At 46.5% G+C, this 18,466-nt stretch overlaps 1 protein-coding gene across 1 annotated transcript in view; it reads left to right on the top strand.

Moving 5' to 3' along the window:
• INCENP (inner centromere protein) overlaps nt 1-18,466 on the top strand; it is a 177,055-nt gene that overhangs the window by 119,069 nt on the left and 39,520 nt on the right. The window contains exons 10-11 of the mRNA XM_063944393.1: nt 6,332-6,478; nt 18,153-18,262. Coding sequence (XP_063800463.1) covers nt 6,332-6,478; nt 18,153-18,262 — 257 coding nt within the window. The remainder of the gene's footprint in view (nt 1-6,331; nt 6,479-18,152; nt 18,263-18,466) is intronic.

The following is an 18,466-nucleotide window of genomic DNA, read 5'->3' as shown; positions in this document are numbered from 1 at the left end:
AGCTGCTACTTGGTCGGGTTCAAACACATTTGCAAAATTCTACAAGTTTGATACCCTGGCTGAGGAGGACCTTGGTTTGCCCATTTGGTGCTGCAGAGTCATCCGCACTCTCCCGCCCGTTTGGGAGCTTTGGTATAATCCCCATGGTCCTTACGGAGTCCCCAGCATACACTAGGACGTTAGAGAAAATAAGATTTTACTCACCGGTAAATCTATTTCTCGTAGTCCGTAGTGGATCCCAAGTGCGGACTTTCTGCAATACGTGTAAATAGTTATTGCTTAATAAAGGGTTATGTTAGCATCCATTGTTTGATGCTCTGTTATTGTTCATACTGTTAACTGGGTAAGTTTATCACAAGTTATACGTTGTGATTGGTGTGGCTGGTCTGAGTCTTACCCTGGATTCCAAAATCCTTTCCTTGTAATGTCAGCTCTTCCGGGCACAGTTTCCTTAACTGAGGTCTGGAGGAGGGGCATAGAGGGAGGAGCCAGTGCACACCAGGTAGTACTAAATCTTTCTTTAGAGTGCCCAGTCTCCTGCGGAGCCCGTCTATTCCCCATGGTCCTTACGGAGTCCCCAGCATCCACTACGGACTACGAGAAATGGATTTACCAGTGAGTAAAATCTTATTTCTCTGACGTCCTAGTGGATGCTGGGAACTCCGTAAGGACCATGGGGAATAGCGGCTCCGCAGGAGACTGGGCACAAAAGTAAAGCTTTAGGACTACCTGGTGTGCACTGGCTCCTCCCCCCATGACCCTCCTCCAAGCCTCAGTTAGATTTTTGTGCCCGGCCGAGAAGGGTGCATTCTAGGAGGCTCTCCTGAGTTTCTTAGTAAAAGTTTAGTTTTAGGTTTTTTATTTTCAGTGAGACCTGCTGGCAACAGGCTCACTGCATCGAGGGACTAGAGGGAGAAGAAGCGAACCTGCCTGCTTGCAGCCAGCTTGGGCTTCTTGGCTACTGGACACCATTAGCTCCAGAGGGACCGAACACAGGCCCAGCCTCGGAGTCCGGTCCCAGAGCCGCGCCGCCGGCCCTCTTACAGAGCCAGAAGCAAGAAGAGGTCCGGAAAATCGGCGCCAGAAGACATCAGTCTTCACCAAGGTAGCGCACAGCACTGCAGCTGTGCGCCATTGCTCCTCAGGCACACTTCACACTCCGGTCACTGAGGGTGCAGGGCGCTGGGGGGTGGTGCCCTGAGCAGCAATAAAAACACCTTGGCTGGCGAAAATACATCACATATAACCCCCAGGGCTATATGGATGTATTTTAACCCCTGCCAGAATACAGCAAAAAGCGGGAGAAAAGTCCGCCGAGAAGGGGGCGGAGCCCATCTCCTCAGCACACGGGCGCCATTTTCCCTCACCGCTCCACTGGAAGGACGTCTCCCTGACTCTCCCCTGCAGTCCTGCACTACAGAAAAGGGTAAAACAAGAGAGGGGGGCACTAATTAGGCGCAGTATTAATAAAACAGCAGCTATAAGGGGAAAAACACTTCTATAAGGTTATCCCTGTATATATATATATATAGCGCACTGGTGTGTGCTGGCATACTCTCCCTCTGTCTCCCCAAAGGGCTAGTTGGGGTCCTGTCCTCTATCAGAGCATTCCCTGTGTGTGTGCTGTGTGTCGGTACGATTGTGTCGACATGTATGAGGAGGAAAATGGTGTGGAGGCGGAGCAATTGCCTGTAATGGAGATGTCACCCCCTAGGGAGTCGACACCTGAGTGGCTGAGCTTATGGAAGGAATTACGTGACAGTGTCAGCTCTTTACAAAAGACGGTTGATGACACGAGACAGCCGGCTACTCAGCTGGTGCCTGTCCAGGCGTCTCAAAAGCCATCAGGGGCTCTAAAACGCCCGTTACCTCAGATGGCAGATACAGACGCCGACACGGATACTGACTCCAGTGTCGACGATGAAGAGACGAATGTAACTTCCAGTAGGGCCACACGTTACATGATTGATGCTATGAAAAATGTTTTACATATTACTGATAATACAAGTACCACTAAAAAGGGTATTATGTTTGGTGAGAAAAAACTGCCTGTAGTTTTTCCTGCATCTGAGGAATTAAATGAAGTGTGTGATGAAGCGTGGGTTTCCCCCGATAAAAAAACTGATAATTCCTAAAAGGTTATATTAGCATCATACCCCTTCCCGCCAGAGGATAGGGCACGTTGGGAAACACCCCCTAGGGTGGATAAAGCGCTCACACGTTTGTCTAAACAGGTGGCACTACCGTCTCCTGACACGGCCGCCCTTAAGGAACCTGCTGACAGAAAGCAGGAGAATATCCTAAAATGTATATACACTCACACGGGTGTTATACTGCGACCAGCAATCGCCTCAGCCTGGATGTGCAGTGCTGGGGTGGCTTGGTCGGATTCCCTGACTGACAATATTGATACCCTAGATAGGGACAGTATATTACTGACTATAGAGCATTTGAAAGATGCATTTCTATATATGCGTGATGCACAGAGGGATATTTGCCGACTGGCATCAAGAGTAAGTGCGCTGTCCATTTCTGCCAGAAGAGGGTTATGGACGAGGCAGTGGTCAGGTGATGCTGATTCCAAAAGGCATATGGAAGTATTGCCTTATAAAGGGGAGGAGTTATTTGGGGTAGGTCTATCAGACCTGGTGGCCACGGCAACTGCTGGGAAATCCACATCTTTACCCCAGGTAGCCTCTCAACATAAGAAGACGCCGTATTATCAGGCGCAGTCCTTTCGGCCCCATAAGGGCAAGCGGGCAAAAGGCTCCTCATTTCTGTCCCGTGGCAGAGGGAGAGGAAAAAGGCTGCAGCAAACAGCCAGTTCCCAGGAACAGAAGCCCTCTCCCGTTTCTGCCAAGTCCTCAGCATGACGCTGGGGCTTTACAAGCGGACTCAGGCACGGTGGGGGCCCGCCTCAAGAATTTCAGCGTGCAGTGGGCTCACTCACAGGTGGTCCCCTGGATTCTTCAGGTGGTATCTCAGGGGTACAAATTGGAATTCGAGACGTCTCCCCCTCGCCGTTTCCTAAAGTCTGCTTTACCGACGTCTCCCTCCGACAGGGAGGCGGTATTGGAAGCCATTCACAAGCTGTATTCCCAGCAGGTGATAATCAAGGTACACCTCCTGCAACAGAGAAAGGGGTATTATTCCACGCTGTTTGTGGTACCGAAGCCGGACGGCTCGGTGAGACCTATTTAAATCTGAAATCCTTGAACACTTACATACACAGGTTCAAATTCAAGATGGAGTCACTCAGAGCGGTGATTGCGAACTTGGAAGAAGGGGATTATATGGTGTCTTTGGACATCAAGGATGCTTACCTCCATGTCCCAATTTACCCTTCTCACCAAGGGTACCTCAGGTTTGTGGTACAGAACTGTCACTATCAGTTTCAGGCGCTGCCGTTTGGTTTGTCCACGGCACCCCGGGTCTTTACCAAGGTAATGGCCGAAATGATGATACTCCTTCGAAGGAAGGGAGTTTTAGTTATCCCGTACTTGGACGATCTCCTGATAAGGGCAAGATCCAGGGAACAGTTGGTAGTCGGGGTAGCACTATCTCAAGTAGTGTTGCGGCAGCACGGTTGGATTCTCAATATTCCAAAATCGCAGCTGATCCCGACGACACGTCTTCTATTCCTAGGGATGATCCTGGACACAGTCCAAAAAAAAAAGGTGTTTCTCCCGGAGGAGAAAGCCAGGGAGTTATCCGAACTAGTCAGAAACCTCCTAAAACCAGGCGAAGTGTCAGTGCATCAATGCACAAGGGTCCTGGGAAAAATGGTGGCTTCCTACGAAGCAATCCCATTCGGCAGATTCCATGCAAGAACTTTCCAGTGGGACCTGCTGGACAAATGGTCCGGATCGCATCTTCAGATGCATCAGCGGATAACCCTGTCACCAAAGACAAGGGTGTCTCTCCTGTGGTGGTTGCAGAGTGCTCATCTTCTAGAGGGCCGCAGATTCGGCATTCAGGACTGGGTCCTGGTGACCACGGATGCCAGCCTGCGAGGCTGGGGAGCAGTCACACAGGGAAGAAATTTCCAGGGCTTGTGGTCAAGCCTGGAGACATCACTTCACATAAATATCCTGGAGCTGAGGGCCATTTACAATGCCCTAAGCCAAGCAAGACCTCTGCTTCAAGGTCAGCCGGTGCTGATCCAGTCGGACAACATCACGGCAGTCGCCCACGTGAACAGACAGGGCGGCACAAGAAGCAGGAGGGCAATGGCAGAAGCTGCAAGGATTCTTCGCTGGGCGGAAAATCATGTGATAGCACTGTCAGCAGTGTTCATTCCGGGAGTGGACAACTGGGAAGCAGACTTCCTCAGCAGGCACGACCTCCACCCGGGAGAGTGGGGACTTCACCCAGAAGTCTTCCACATGATTGTAAACCGTTGGGAAAAACCAAAGGTGGACATGATGGCGTCCCGCCTCAACCAAAAATTGGACAGGTATTGCGCCAGGTCAAGGGACCCTCAGGCAATAGCTGTGGACGCTCTGGTAACACCACGGGTGTACCAGTCAGTGTATGTGTTCCCTCCTCTGCCTCTCATACCCAAGGTACTGAGAATTATAAGACGGAGAGGAGTAAGAACTATACTCGTGGCTCCGGATTGGCCAAGAAGGACTTGGTACCCGGAACTTCAAGAGATGCTCACAGAGGTCCCGTGGCCTCTACCTCTAAGAAGGGACCTGCTCCAGCAAGGACCCTGTCTGTTCCAAGACTTACCGCGGCTGCGTTTGACGGCATGGCGGTTGAACGCCGGATCCTGAATGAAAAAGGCGTTCCGGAAGAAGTCATTCCTACCCTGATCAAAGCCAGGAAGGATGTGACCGCAAAGCATTATCACCGCATTTGGCGAAAATATGTTGCGTAGTGCGAGGCCAGGAAGGCCCCAACAGAGGAATTTCAACTGGGTCGATTCCTGCATTTCCTGCAAACAGGAGTGTCTATGGGCCTAAAATTAGGATCCATTAAGGTTCAGATTTCGGCCCTGTCGATTTTCTTCCAGAAAGAACTGGCTTCAGTTCCTGAAGTTCAGACGTTTGTCAAGGGGGTGCTGCATATACAGCCTCCTTTTGTGCCTCCAGTTGCACCTTGGGATCTCAATGTAGTTTTGGGGTTCCTAAAATCACATTGGTTTGAACCGCTTAAATCTGTGGATTTTAAATATCTCACATGGAAAGTGGTCATGCTGTTGGCCCTGGCTTCGGCCAGGCGCGTGTCAGAATTGGCGGCTTTATCTTATAAAAGCCCTTACCTGATTTTTCATACGGACAGGGCATAATTGAGGACTCGTCCACAATTTCTACCTAAGGAGGTTTCAGCGTTTCCCCTGAACCAGCCTATTGTGGTACCCGCGGCTACTAGGGACTTGGAGGACTCCAAGTTGCTGGACGTTGTCAGGGCCCTGAAAATTTATGTTTCCAGGACGGCTGGAGTCAGAAAATCTGACTCGCTGTTTATCCTGTATGCACCCAACAAGCTGGGTGCTCCTGCTTCTAAGCATACTATTGCTCGTTGGATTTGTAGTACAATTCAGCTTGCACATTCTGTGGCAGGCCTGCCACAGCCAAAATCTGTAAATGCCCACTCCACAAGGAAGGTGGGCTCATCTTGGGCGGCGGCCCGAGGGGTCTCGGCTTTACAACTTTGCCGAGCAGCTACTTGGTCAGGGGCAAACACGTTTGCAAAATTCTACAAATTTGATACCCTGGCTGAGGAGGACCTGGAGTTCTCTCGTTCGGTGCTGCAGAGTCATCCGCACTCTCCCGCCCGTTTGGGAGCTTTGGTATAATCCCCATGGTCCTTACGGAGTTCCCAGCATCCACTAGGACGTCAGAGAAAGTAAGAATTTACCGATAATTCTATTTCTCGTAGTCCGTAGTGGATGCTGGGCGCCCATCCAAACTGCGGATTGTCTGCAATACTTGTACATAGTTATTGATACCTAAATCGGGTTATTGTTGTTGTGAGCCATCTATCCAGAGGCTCCTCTGTTATCATACTGTTAACTGGGTTCAGATCACAAGTTGTTTGGTGTGGCTGGTTTGAGTCTTACCCGGGATTCATAAATCCTTCCTTATTGTGCACGCTCGTCCGGGCACAGTATCTTAACTGAGGCTTGGAGGAGGGTCATGGGGGGAGGAGCCAGTGCACACCAGGTAGTCCTAAAGCTTTACTTTTGTGCCCAGTCTCCTGCGGAGCCGCTATTCCCCATGGTCCTTACGGAGTTCCCAGCATCCACTACGGACTATGAGAAATAGAATTATCGGTAAGTAAATTCTTATTTATCGGTAAGTAAATTCTTATTTTTTTCTTCTAGGTTGTAAAACCTCCACCCCATATGAAGAGCTTTCTGCATACAGTGCAGAAGAATCAGTTCTTGATGATGACTCCCGGATCCATTGGGAAGAGTCTGATGGTGAAATCCTTTATAAAACGCAACACCCCTCTGAAAACAGATCCAAAGGTATTTGTCAGTCATGCTGATAAGGGGGCAATTAGCGGCGGCACTGTTCTGCTGTTGTCTGGTAATATTGTATGTGTATTTTAGCCCTACTACGGTTTACTAAATGTGAGTGATGTATGTAGGAGACTGTTGCCTAGCAGAGAAGATGGCAAGTAATACTGTTGGCCACTTGGTGAACTTTTATATGTGTTTCTATTTTTTTCTCTCTGGGATAAGTCTACTCCCTATCTTATTGAATTAGACTCAACAACCCATCTTCTGTTGCACGTCAACCCATAGATACTTGACTGACTACAGATTTTTAAGAGTCTTTTAAAGCCTAAAGCTCACAAAATGCGGACTTATCCTTTTAGCCTCTTACATAAATCCTACAGTGTTAATATTAGGGTAGTATTAAACCAATGGCTCCATCACTGCACGTCTGGGTGTTTTTGAATAAGTGTGTGATCCACACTGGCACTGCCCCGATTATCCAAGCATCTATAAGAGGAGATAGTCAATCTCCTAGGAACAAAATACTGGAAGTGTAAAAAAAAAAAAAAATATTTAAAAATATATAGGAAAAGAAACGGCGGCACTCCAGGACTTTTTATGGTCAGAAAAACTCTTGTATTAAAGCATTATAACAAATGCAGGTGCCAACGTTTCGGGGCCCGCAGCCCCTTTGGCAAGGTGAGTATAAAACTAAATGTGCTGTGTCTTACCTTAAATAGCTGTAGAAGCCTGCCAGTGTGACTGAGGATGCCTCTGGCAGCTCCGTCCCCACCGCATCCTTGTGACTTCCGGGTGCTGCGGTGTGTGACGTCACGACTCCTCACGTCGGGTTGCTATGGAAGCAGCCGGAGCTGTCAGGAAGAAAGTGCAACTATTGTAAACACTACAGAACCCAGTATCGAACATATGATTACATTGTGGTGAAACATCCTTACGGGTTTGATTGTACAAGAAGCATGGAAAAGAGCCTGTAGGGGCGCTATATCACCGGGGAGAAAAAATACTAACTTGTATCTTTATATGAACTGATGGTTTTTATTTGCAGTATAAAACCTGCACTTAAAACGGCTAGGACACTGGGAATGTGAATTCCAGAGTAATGCCAGCACCACTAAACTTATTACAGGTGTAATTATATGTTAATGACTACCTCTGCCAATGTATACTATTGCACCAGGGAGGTCCTTAATACAAGCAGGTGCAGGATGTGGCATAAGAGGTAAAAGTGGAATGAAAGTGCAAGATGTGATAAGGAAGAACTAGAAGGGAAAGGGACAAAGCATCGGAACATACAACAAGTAAATACGAACCATTAGCTAAAATATTACAGAAATTTTTTTGTGACTCGCTATATAGGGATAATACTGTATGCATCTACTTTGTTAAACCGCACGGTCACCAGTACTAATTGAACCCGAGATACACTGGCTCTAGTCTCATGTGCTGTAAATGTCTGATCAAATGAGAATATTCCACGAGATCTTCTCATTTAGTCCTGTTGGGCTAGTTGTGTTTAATTTGAAGATCCATTTCGTTTGGAACTGTAGGAGTTTGGCTCCTCTGTCGCCTCCTCGGATAGATTCCGGGATGTGATTGATAATTATGTGCTTCAGGGACAGTGGGTGCGTCTTTTCGGCAAAATGCCTGGCTACCGGTTGATCCAATTACTTGCCTGTTAAGGCTTGACTTATAGCAGACCTATAGAGAGCCATGCGTTCTCTAACCATACTGGTGGTTTTACCCCCATGCCACAGGGGCAAAGAATCAAATAGATGTATGAAGTAGTGATAAGCGGGTTCGGTTCCTCGGAATCCGACCCCCCCCCCCCGAACTTCACCCATTTTACACGGGTCCGAGGCATACTCGGATACTCCAGTATTGCTCGGTTAACCCGAACGTAGTCATCCTGCTGTCTAATTCTCGCGAGATTCGGATTCTATATAAGGAGCCGCCATTTTTCACTCTTGCATTGGAAATGATAGTGAAAGGACGTGGCTGGCGTCTCACTTTGTTTCAGAACTTTCAGGGGGCTGCAAATATCTTTATTCTGGGGACCAGCAGTATTATAGGAGGAGTACAGTGCAGAGTTTTGCTGACCAGTGACCACCAGTATTATACGTTCTCTGCCTGAAAAACGCTCCATATCTGTGCTGCATTGTAGTATATAGTAGGAGTACAGTGCATAATTTTGCTGACCACCAGTATATAATATATAGGAGTACGGTACAGAAGGCAACTGCTCTACCTACCTCTGTGTCGTCAAGTATACTATCCATCCATACCTGTGGTGCATTTAAGTTTTCACAGTTTGCTGACCACCAGTATATAATATAGTACAGTAGGCCACTGCTCTACCTACCTTTGTGTCGTCAAGTATACTATCCATCCATACCTGTGGTGCATTTAAGTTGTGCGCAGTATATATAGTAGTGGGCCATTGCTATTGATACTGACATATAATTCCACACATTAAAAAATGGAGAACAAAAATGTGAAGGGTTAAATAGGGAAAGATCAAGATCCCCTTCACCTCGTGCTGAAGCTGCTGCCACTAGTCATGGCCGAGACGATGAAATGCCATCAACGTAGTCTGCCAAGGCTGATGCCCAATGTCATAGTAGAGAGCATGTAAAATCCAAAACACAAAAGTTCAGTAAAATGACCCAAAAATCAAAATTAAAAGCGTCCGAGGAGAAGCGTAAACTTGCCAATATGCCATTTACGACAGGAGTGGCAAGGAACGGCTGAGGCCCTGGCCTATGTTCATGGCTAGTGGTTCAGCTTCACATGAGGATGGAAGCACTCATCCTCTCGTTAGAAAAACGAAAATACTTAAGCTGGCAAAAGCACCGCAAAGAACTGTGCGTTCTTCTAAATCGCAAATCCCCAAGGAGAGTCCAATTGTGTCGGCTGCGATGCCTGACCTTCCCAACACTGGACGGGAAGAGGTGGCGCCTTCCACCATTTGCACGCCCCCTGCAAGTGCTGGAAGGAGCACCCGCAGTCCAGTTCCTGATAGTCAAATTGAAGATGTCACTGTTGGAAGTGCACTAGGATGAGAATATGGGTGTTGCTGGCGCTGAGGAAATTGACAAGGAGGATTCTGATGGTGAGGTGGTTTAAGTCAGGCACCCGGGGAGACACCTGTTGTCCGTGGGACGAATATGGCCATTGACATGCCTGGTCAAATTACAAAAAAACTCACCTCTTCGGTGTGGAATTATTTTAACACAAATGCGGACAACAGGTGTCAAACCGTGTGTTGCCTTTGTCAAGCTGTAATAAGTAGGGGTAAGGACGTTAACCACCTCGGAACATCCTCCCTTATACGTCACCTGCAGCGCATTCATCATAAGTCAGTGACAAGTTCAAAAACTTTGGATGACAGCGGAAGCAGTCCACTGACCACTAAATCCCTTCCTCTTGTAACCAAGCTCCTGCAAACCACACCACCAACTCCCTCAGTGTCAATTTCCTCCCTACACAGGAAAGCCAATAGTCCTGCAGGCCATGTCACTGTCAAGTCTGACGAGTCCTCTCCTGCCTGGGATTCCTCCGATGCATCCTTGAGTGTAACGCCTACTACTGCTGCTGTTGCTGCTGGGAGTCGATCCGACTTCCCCTCTGGGATGACGAAAACCACTTGGACAGTCAATTGCTTACTGGAAGTAGTACAACAGTCCTTTGCGAGGAAGATGAAATATCACAGCAGTCATCCTGCTGCAAAGCGGAAAACTCAGGCCTTGGCAGCCTGGGCGGTGAGAAACGTGTTTCCGTTATCCACCGTTAATTCACAGGCAACTACAGACTTGATTGAGATACTGTGCCCCCGGTACCAAATACCATCTAGGTTCCATTTCTCTAGGCAGGCGATACCGAAAATGTACACAGACCTCAGAAAGAGTCACCAGTGTCCTAAAAAATGCAGTTGTACCCAATGTCCACTTAACCACGGACAAGTGGAGCAGGGCAGACTCAGGACTATATGACTGTGACAGCCCACTGGGTAGATGTATTGCCTCCCGCAGCAAGAACAGCAGCGGCTGCACCAGTAGCAGCATCTCGCAAACGCCAACTCGTTCCTAGGCAGGCTACGCTTTGTATCACCGCTTACCAGAAGAGTCACACAGCTGACAACCTCTTACGGAAACTGAGGAACATCATCGCAGAATGGCTTACCCCAAATGGAGACTCCAGGGGATTTGTGACATCGGGCAACGCCAGCAATATTGTGCGTGCATTACATCTGGGCAAATTCCAGCACGTCCCATGTTTTGCACATACATTGAATTTGGTGGTGCAGAATTATTTAAAAAACGACAGGGGCGTGCAAGAGATGTCGGTGGCCCGAAGAATTGCGGGCCACTTTCGGCATTCAGCCACCGCGTGCCGAAGACTGAAGCACCAGCAAACAGTCCTGAACCTGCCCTGCCATCATCTGCTGAAGCAAGAGGTGGTAACGAGGTGGAATTCAACCCTCTATATGTTTCAGAGGATGGTGGAGCAGCAAAAGGCCATTCAAGCCTATACATCTGCCTATGATATAGGCATAGGAGGGGGAATGCACCTGACTCAAGCGCAGTGGAGAATGATTTCAATGTTGTGCAAGGTTCTGCAACCCTTTGAACTTGCCACACGTGAAGTCAGTTCAGACACTGCCAGCCTGAGTCAGGTCATTCCCCTCATCAGGCTTTTGCAGAAGAAGCTGGAGACATTGAAGGAGGAGCTAAAACAGAGCGATTCCGCTAGGCATGTGGGACTTGTGGATGGAGCCCTTAATTCGCTTAACCAGGATTCACGGGTGGTCAATCTGTTGAAATCAGAGCACTACATTTTGGCCACCGTGCTCGATCCTAGGTTTAAAACCTACGTTGGATCTCTTTCCGGCAGACACAAGTCTGCAGAGGTTCAAAGACCTGCTGGTGAGAAAATTGTCAAGTCAAGCGAAACGTGACCCGTCAACAGCTCCTCCTTCACATTCTCCCGCAACTGGGGGTGCGAGGAAAAGGCTAAGAATTCCGAGCCCACCCGCTGGCGGTGATGAAGGGCAGTCTGGAGCGAGTGCTGACATCTGTTCCGGACTGAAGGACCTGCCAACGATTATTGACATGTCGTCTACTGTCACTGCATATGATTCTCTCACCATTGAAAGAATGGTGGAGGATTATATGAGTGACCGCATCCAAGTAGGCACGTCAGACAGTCCGTACGTATACTGGCAGGAAAAAGAGGCAATTTGGAGGCCCTTGCAGAAACTGGCTTTATTTTACCTAAGTTGCCCACTCTCCAGTGTGTACTCCGAAAGAGTGTTTAGTGCAGCCGCTCACCTTGTCAGCAATCTGCGTATGAGGTTACTTCCAGAAAATGTGGAGAAGATGTTCATCAAAATGAATTATAATCAATTCCTCCGTGAAGACATTCACCAGCAATTGCCTCCAGAAAGTACACAGGGACCGGAGATGGTGGATTCCAGTGGGGACGACTTAATAATCTGTGAAGAGGGGAATGTACACAGTGAAAGGGGTGAGGAATCGGATGATGAAGAGGAGGTGGACATCTTGCATCTGTAGAGCCAGTTTGTGCAAGGAGAGATTGATTGCTTCGTTTTTGGTGGGGGCCCAAACCAACCAGTCATTTCAGTCAGTTGTGTGACAGACCCTGTCGCTGAAATGATGGGTTTGTTAAAGTGTGCATATCCTGTTTATACAACATAAGGGTGGGTGGGAGGGCCCAAGGACAATTCCATCTTGCACCTTTTTTTTTTTTTTTTTTGGAAGTGCCATCCTGTCTGACACTGCAGTGCCACTCCTAGATGGGCCAGGTGTTTGTGTCGGCCACTTGGGTCACTTAGCTTAGTCATCCAGTGACCTCGGTGCAAATTTTAGGACTAAAAATAATATTGAGGTGTTCAGAATAGACTGAAAATGAGTGGAAATTATGGTTATTGAGGTGAATACTATGGGATCAAAATGACCCCCAAATTCTATGATTTAAGCTGTTTTTGAGGGGTTTTTGAAAAAAAACACAGCCGAATCCGACAATTTTCAGGGAGGTTTTGCCAAAATGAGTCCGAATCAAAACATGGCCGCGGAACCGAATCCAAAACCAAAACACAAAACCTGAAAAATGTCCGGTGCACATCACTAGTATGAAGAAGTGCAGGTCAAACGTGCCTAATACATCGCACTTGTTCGGTAAGAGGGTGACCCCGTCAACACGTGGGTGCACGTAGTGCACCCCAGGCATCTGTAGCATCCTGGGGCTTTGGTAAAGAAAGTTGACTATTTTTTAATTTGCCCAATTTGGTGATATCTGCATGTAGTATGCTGTCTTTGATGTTCTTCGCTGTCATAATACAAGACATAGGTCTCTTGTTTTTGAAGCATTTCAGATTTTTGTCTGTGGAAACCTTTGGCCACATGGCCCTGGTTGCCCGTTGAATGACTGTGCTGGATGTTGAATATTTGTTTTTCTACGGGATCACATCCTGCTGTGAATCTTTGATTCTGGGTATCCATAAAGAACGTCTTTCCATATGTAGTACTTCATCTTTCTATTTCAAAAGAGAACGTCATATCCCCTCTGGATAAATGTATTAACCACAATATCCAATTCCCCATCAAGTATCTCACTGTTGCTGTTTATTCTGGCCGTTCTCAACATCTGGGATTTTGGTAACTCTTTGATTGCCTTCAGGTAATGGCTATTGGCTCTCATTAGATTGTTTTTGTCTGTAGGTTTAGAAAAGATTTTGGTTGATATGCGGTTATTGATAGTAATATAAACATTGAGGTAGTTAGCCGTTTGTTCACTGTAAGAATACGTGAATTTAATGGGCAAATCGGCTGTATTGATCCGTTTCATTAGTTGTTTGAACATGGGAAGTACCTATTGTGGATGCGTCCTTAGCTAGATTGTCGAAAAAGACTATCTTACTAATACCGAATGTGACTACACTGAAAGATGTTTCTGATTGTAAGTTGGATACAGCTCTTAAATCCATCTTTGTGGCTGTGGGAGCATCCCACAGTCCTATGCTGATAAGCACCTGGATAAATAAAGATATCGTTGCTTGAGCTTGACAGATAGTTCGAGCAGTGGAGGAAGATAATCAGGAAGAGAGATCCCGACTTGCGGAGCTTATTCGTGAATCGGTCACTTGCTGCATAGGAGGCTAGCAGGATAGCATCCTGCATCTGCTTCAGAAGTTTCGGCCAGAAGGATTTTGTGTCTCAGAGATTTGCAGGTGGATTCAGATTTGAAAAAGGCAGTGGAAGCAATGCCTTTTGTTGGGTCCAGAATTGGACAAATGGATCTCACAGGCCATGGCAGGAAAGTCTACGTTTCTGCCTACTACATATCCTAGGAACACGCCTCCGGTGAGAAGAAACTCTGGTCTGACTTTTACTTCATTTAGGACACAGTCCGTTCTTGCCAGAGGTAGAGGTTTTGGAGGAACAGAGGTAGAGGCCGTTCCCAATCCACAGCCCGTAAACAGGATTCTAAGCCCACTGACAAGACTGTGGCATGACGGTCTACCAGCTCAGCTTAGGTCTCCCAAGGTGGGCACCAGATTGATAAGGTTTCAGGAGGCCTGGGCGAAACATCTCTCCTCCAGAAGTCTGGATCAACAATATAATTTCCCCGGGATACAAAATAGAATTTCTAACCCAACCTTACAATCGGTTCTTTACTACAGACCTTCCTTGGTGCCTTTTAAAAGGAGGGTGCATTACTCACTGCTATCCAAAAGGAACTACTGACAGAGGTAATCATACGAGTCCCAATACCTCAAAGAGAGACATGTATTTAATAAAATCTTTTTGTAGTACCCAAAACATATCGGCCAGTCAGACCCATTCTAAATCTAAAGGTGTTAAATCAATTCCTGAAGGTGTACAAGTTCAAGATGGTATCGATAGTCTGTCATTGTGGGTTAGGAGCAAAAGGAATTCATGGTGTCGATGGACATAAAGAATGCATACCTACATGTTCCGATTTGGTCAACACACCAAACTTATTTAAGGTTTGCGGTGGAAAAGAACCACTACCAATTCACTGCTCTACCGTTCAGTCTGTCATTGGCCACGAGGATCTTCACAAAGATCATGGCAGTCATGGTGGCGAAATTGAGATCATTGGGGGTTCAAATCATTCCATATTTGGACGATCTCCTTATCAAGGCATCATCCTAGGAACTGTTGATCCAGGATGCTCAGATTACTCACCAGACTCTGATTCAACACTTAGATTGTGAACTTTCAAAAAATCCAACTTGCAACCAACACAGAGAATTCAATACTTGGGTCTCATCATGGATACCATACGACTGAGAGTATTCCTTCCAGAAAAGATTTGAGACATGACAATGGTACACCAGGTTTTACAGAACTAGACTGTGTCGCTGCATCTTTGTGTACAACTTCTAGGGATGATGATGGTGATCCAATACGGCAGACTACATTCCAGACCTTTTCAACTGAATCTAATTGCGCACGTGGCAGGCATGCACCTGTCTCCACTGTCGAATTCCACTCTCCCGGATGCATGTCCTGACGGCTGAGATTACCTCAGCCGTCAGGACATGCATCCGGGAGAGTGGAGTCTACATCCCCAAGTCTTCGATGCAGTGGTAAGACTGTGGGGGTTACCACAGGTAGATCTAATGGCATCTCAAACCACAATCAACTTCCGATATGTGGCCATGACGCGGGATCCAGTGGCAGAGGCAGTGGACGCGTTGGTGTTTCACTGGCCATATGACCTGGTATACATACTCCCACCATTTCCCCTATTACCAAAGGTGTTAAAAGGGTGAAACAGGAAGGATTAGCGTGGGTGATTCTGATAGCACCGAATTGTCCTTGCAGAAGTTGGTACTCTGATTTGAGGGGTCTCTTGGTGGAAGAACCTTGGAGGTTGCCACAGAGGGAGGAACTGTAGTCCCAGGGCCGTTTTCTACACCCAGATCTAAACCGCCTGCGTTTGGCGGTACGGTTCTTGAAACCAGGATACTAAAAGAAAAGGGTATTCCGAAAGCGGCTATTCCTACCATGATGGCGGCAAGAAAACTGGTTACTGCAGCACACTATTATAGGATCTAGAAGAGATACATGGACTGGTGTCAGAGTAAGGGTTGGAACGCCAGAGAATTCCGCCTTACCAAACTGAGTTTCCTCCAAACTGATTTGGATGGAGGTTTGAGGTTGGCATCCCTGAAGGTTCAGGTATCGGCTCTTTCAATCTTTTTCCAGCAATGTCTGGCATCCTTACAGAAGGTACAGACATTTCTACAGGGAGTTTTGCGGCTACAAACACCTTTTCGTCCTTCCACAACTCTGTGGGACCTTAACTTGGTGTTAAACTTCTTGAGATATGACCTTTTCGAGCCTTTGGAAGGGGCAAATCTTAAATGTGTGTCCTGAAAGATGGTCTTGCTCCTCGCATTGGCCTCGGCAAGGCGAGTATCTGAATTAGGAGCTCTATCCTATAAGAGCCCTTTTATATCGCGAGGATAGGGCAGAACTCTGTACTCCAGCTGATTTCTTACCTAAGGTGTTGTTGGGTTTTCACATAAACCAACCAACTGTGGTCCCATCTTTTCAGGTTTCAGAGGGGGACTGTTCCCTGTATGTGGTCAGGGCATTAAGGGTTTCCGTACAGGCTACGAGTTCCCTTAGGAAGTCAGATGTTTTGGTTGTGCTGTATAATGGACCCAAGAGGGGTTGGCCAGCTACATAACAAACCTTGTCCAGATGGATGAGGCTCGCTATCAGACAGCTGTATGTTTCCAGTGGTAAGCATTCCGTTTACGGTTGGGGCTAATACCACCAGGTCGGTAGGAGCCTCTTGGGCGGGTGCCAGAGGAGCTGCTACTGCCCAGCTCTGTAGAGTAGCAACTTGGTCCTCCATACATGCGTTCACTCGCTACTACAAATGTGATACTTTTGCGGCTAAAGAATCCAAGTTTGGCCGTTTGGTTACCAATAAATCCATTTTTCTGAAACCACTCGGACACTGGACACCCACCTCTGTACTGCCAACCTGTGTGCTCTGATTTAGTATTGACTCAAACATGTTTGATTACAGTTTTAGTTCTTGGTTGATTGACGTTGTGGTATGGTTGGGTCCTTCCTGAATGGTTGGTTTCTTTTATGTTCCCTCTTCTCTCTGCTGTACAGGGTAGGGTTTTTTTTTTTTTTTTTTTTTTTTTTTTTTATTGGATTGTGCTACATCCTGCATACTTCAAACCCCAGCTGTCTAACTCCAGTGTCCCCGAGTGGATTCAGATAAATGGATTTATCGGTAAGTACCAAAATTCTTTTTTTGGCAAGTTCCACATTGAAAAGTGTCCGAATTAGGAGCTCTGTTTTTCATAGCCGTATCTAATCTTTCATGAAGACAGGGGTGTTGTGTGGTTAAAGCCTTCCATTCAGCCCAAGGTGGTATCTAGTTTCTGGTCAGGATATTGTCATTCTGGTCTTGGATCCTGGTTGGTCTTGTGAAGAGTGAGTACTTATGTTCTATGTCCTCTTAAGGGCCAGAGAGCCCACCATCATAATTCAGATTTTTGAAAACTGGTTACCTTTTGGTCCTCATGTGATTGACTTGTATCTTAACAGACACCAGATGGATTACTTAATTAATGAGAGAGACTTATATTTGAGCAGAAATGCATGTTATTTAAAATGAATTCACATTCTGTCAGACCGGTGAGTTCCTCCTAGGGTTCTTGGCTATGTTGGAAGCCAACTTTTCATCTGTTTATACCTTTTGAAAATTTAGCTGCATCCCAGTTTTTTTGCACCCGAATATTCTGACTGTATGTTTTGCACGCACCAACTTTAGGTGGTTCCCTTCCTTATGAGATGCTCTGGGAGGTCCCCAGGGTTCCAGTGTCTGTCCAAATAGATAAGAGAATCCTGTATAATAAAAGGATAATACTGCCCTTATGGGGGTAATTCAAGGCGTCTCCCAACAGCAATTATTTTGTTGCTTTGTTAGAGTGCACACGGTCGTCAATGCTGACATTTTTGCTCTAAGCCTCCCGAGCTGGTGAGCAGAAATTATCGAAAAGTGACCTGTTCAAGTGCTCAAACAAGAATTTTTGCATCGTGCCCATTACTTTGGTTGGGTTTAGCTGCTTTGTGCGGCTAAACCCGACCTCTCTGGGTGCGACAATGTTCCATCATTTTGACAGGCTGGTAACTAGTGGGATTTATATACTTGAATGAATTTTCTCAAACATTCTATCCCTCCTTTGTTGAATGTGTCTGGTTAAAAACAAAAAACAAAACTGATGCTCTGTAGGCTGGAAGAGATGAGGAGCAGTTTAGACTGTGTGGAGGATGTCTTAAAATGCCCAAGTCCCAATCTTTACATCTCTACCCCTTGTTCCCAATAGACCCCTCTTTATTTTGTATTTGTTGAAAGCATTTATTCAGAAACCTTTTCTTATACTCCCATTATTTTTTTTTCTTATTTTCTTATTCCTTGGGGAATACCAGACAGAAGTAAGTACTTTTCAAGTTTTGAAGGTGTCACCGGTGTTTGAGAAATTCTCTTGATGGTGCTGGTCACTTTGCTTGGTGTGGCTGATCTATTTCACAGTCTGAGGTATAGCAGACAGGTTGTTGCTGTTTGGCTTACCTTCATTATTCTTCATGTTATCCTTTCATAGGAGAAGGAGCGGCAGCGCCTTGAAGTGCTACGTAAAAAAGAAGAGGCTGAGCTACAGCGCAAGCAGAAGATAGAGGAGGGAAAAAAACGAAAGCAGGAGGAACTTAAATTGTGAGTAACCCAAAAGTAATGAGGCAGTCCCCTGCTTGTTTTATGTAAAGATTTTGCAGTCTGAAAAATAAATTATTAGGTTGCAGTTTACAGCACACAATGACTAAAGCAGAATTATTTTGTGACCTTTTATGGCCCTTAGATTTATTATCCTTTCAGATAATTTCTGTGGTACGTGTTCATTTCTCACTGCTGCATGTCTAA

This window comes from Pseudophryne corroboree, chromosome 11, assembly GCF_028390025.1.
Source record: "Pseudophryne corroboree isolate aPseCor3 chromosome 11, aPseCor3.hap2, whole genome shotgun sequence".
Classification (NCBI taxonomy): Eukaryota; Metazoa; Chordata; class Amphibia; order Anura; family Myobatrachidae; genus Pseudophryne; species Pseudophryne corroboree.
This window is presented reverse-complemented; position numbering and strand designations above follow the sequence as displayed.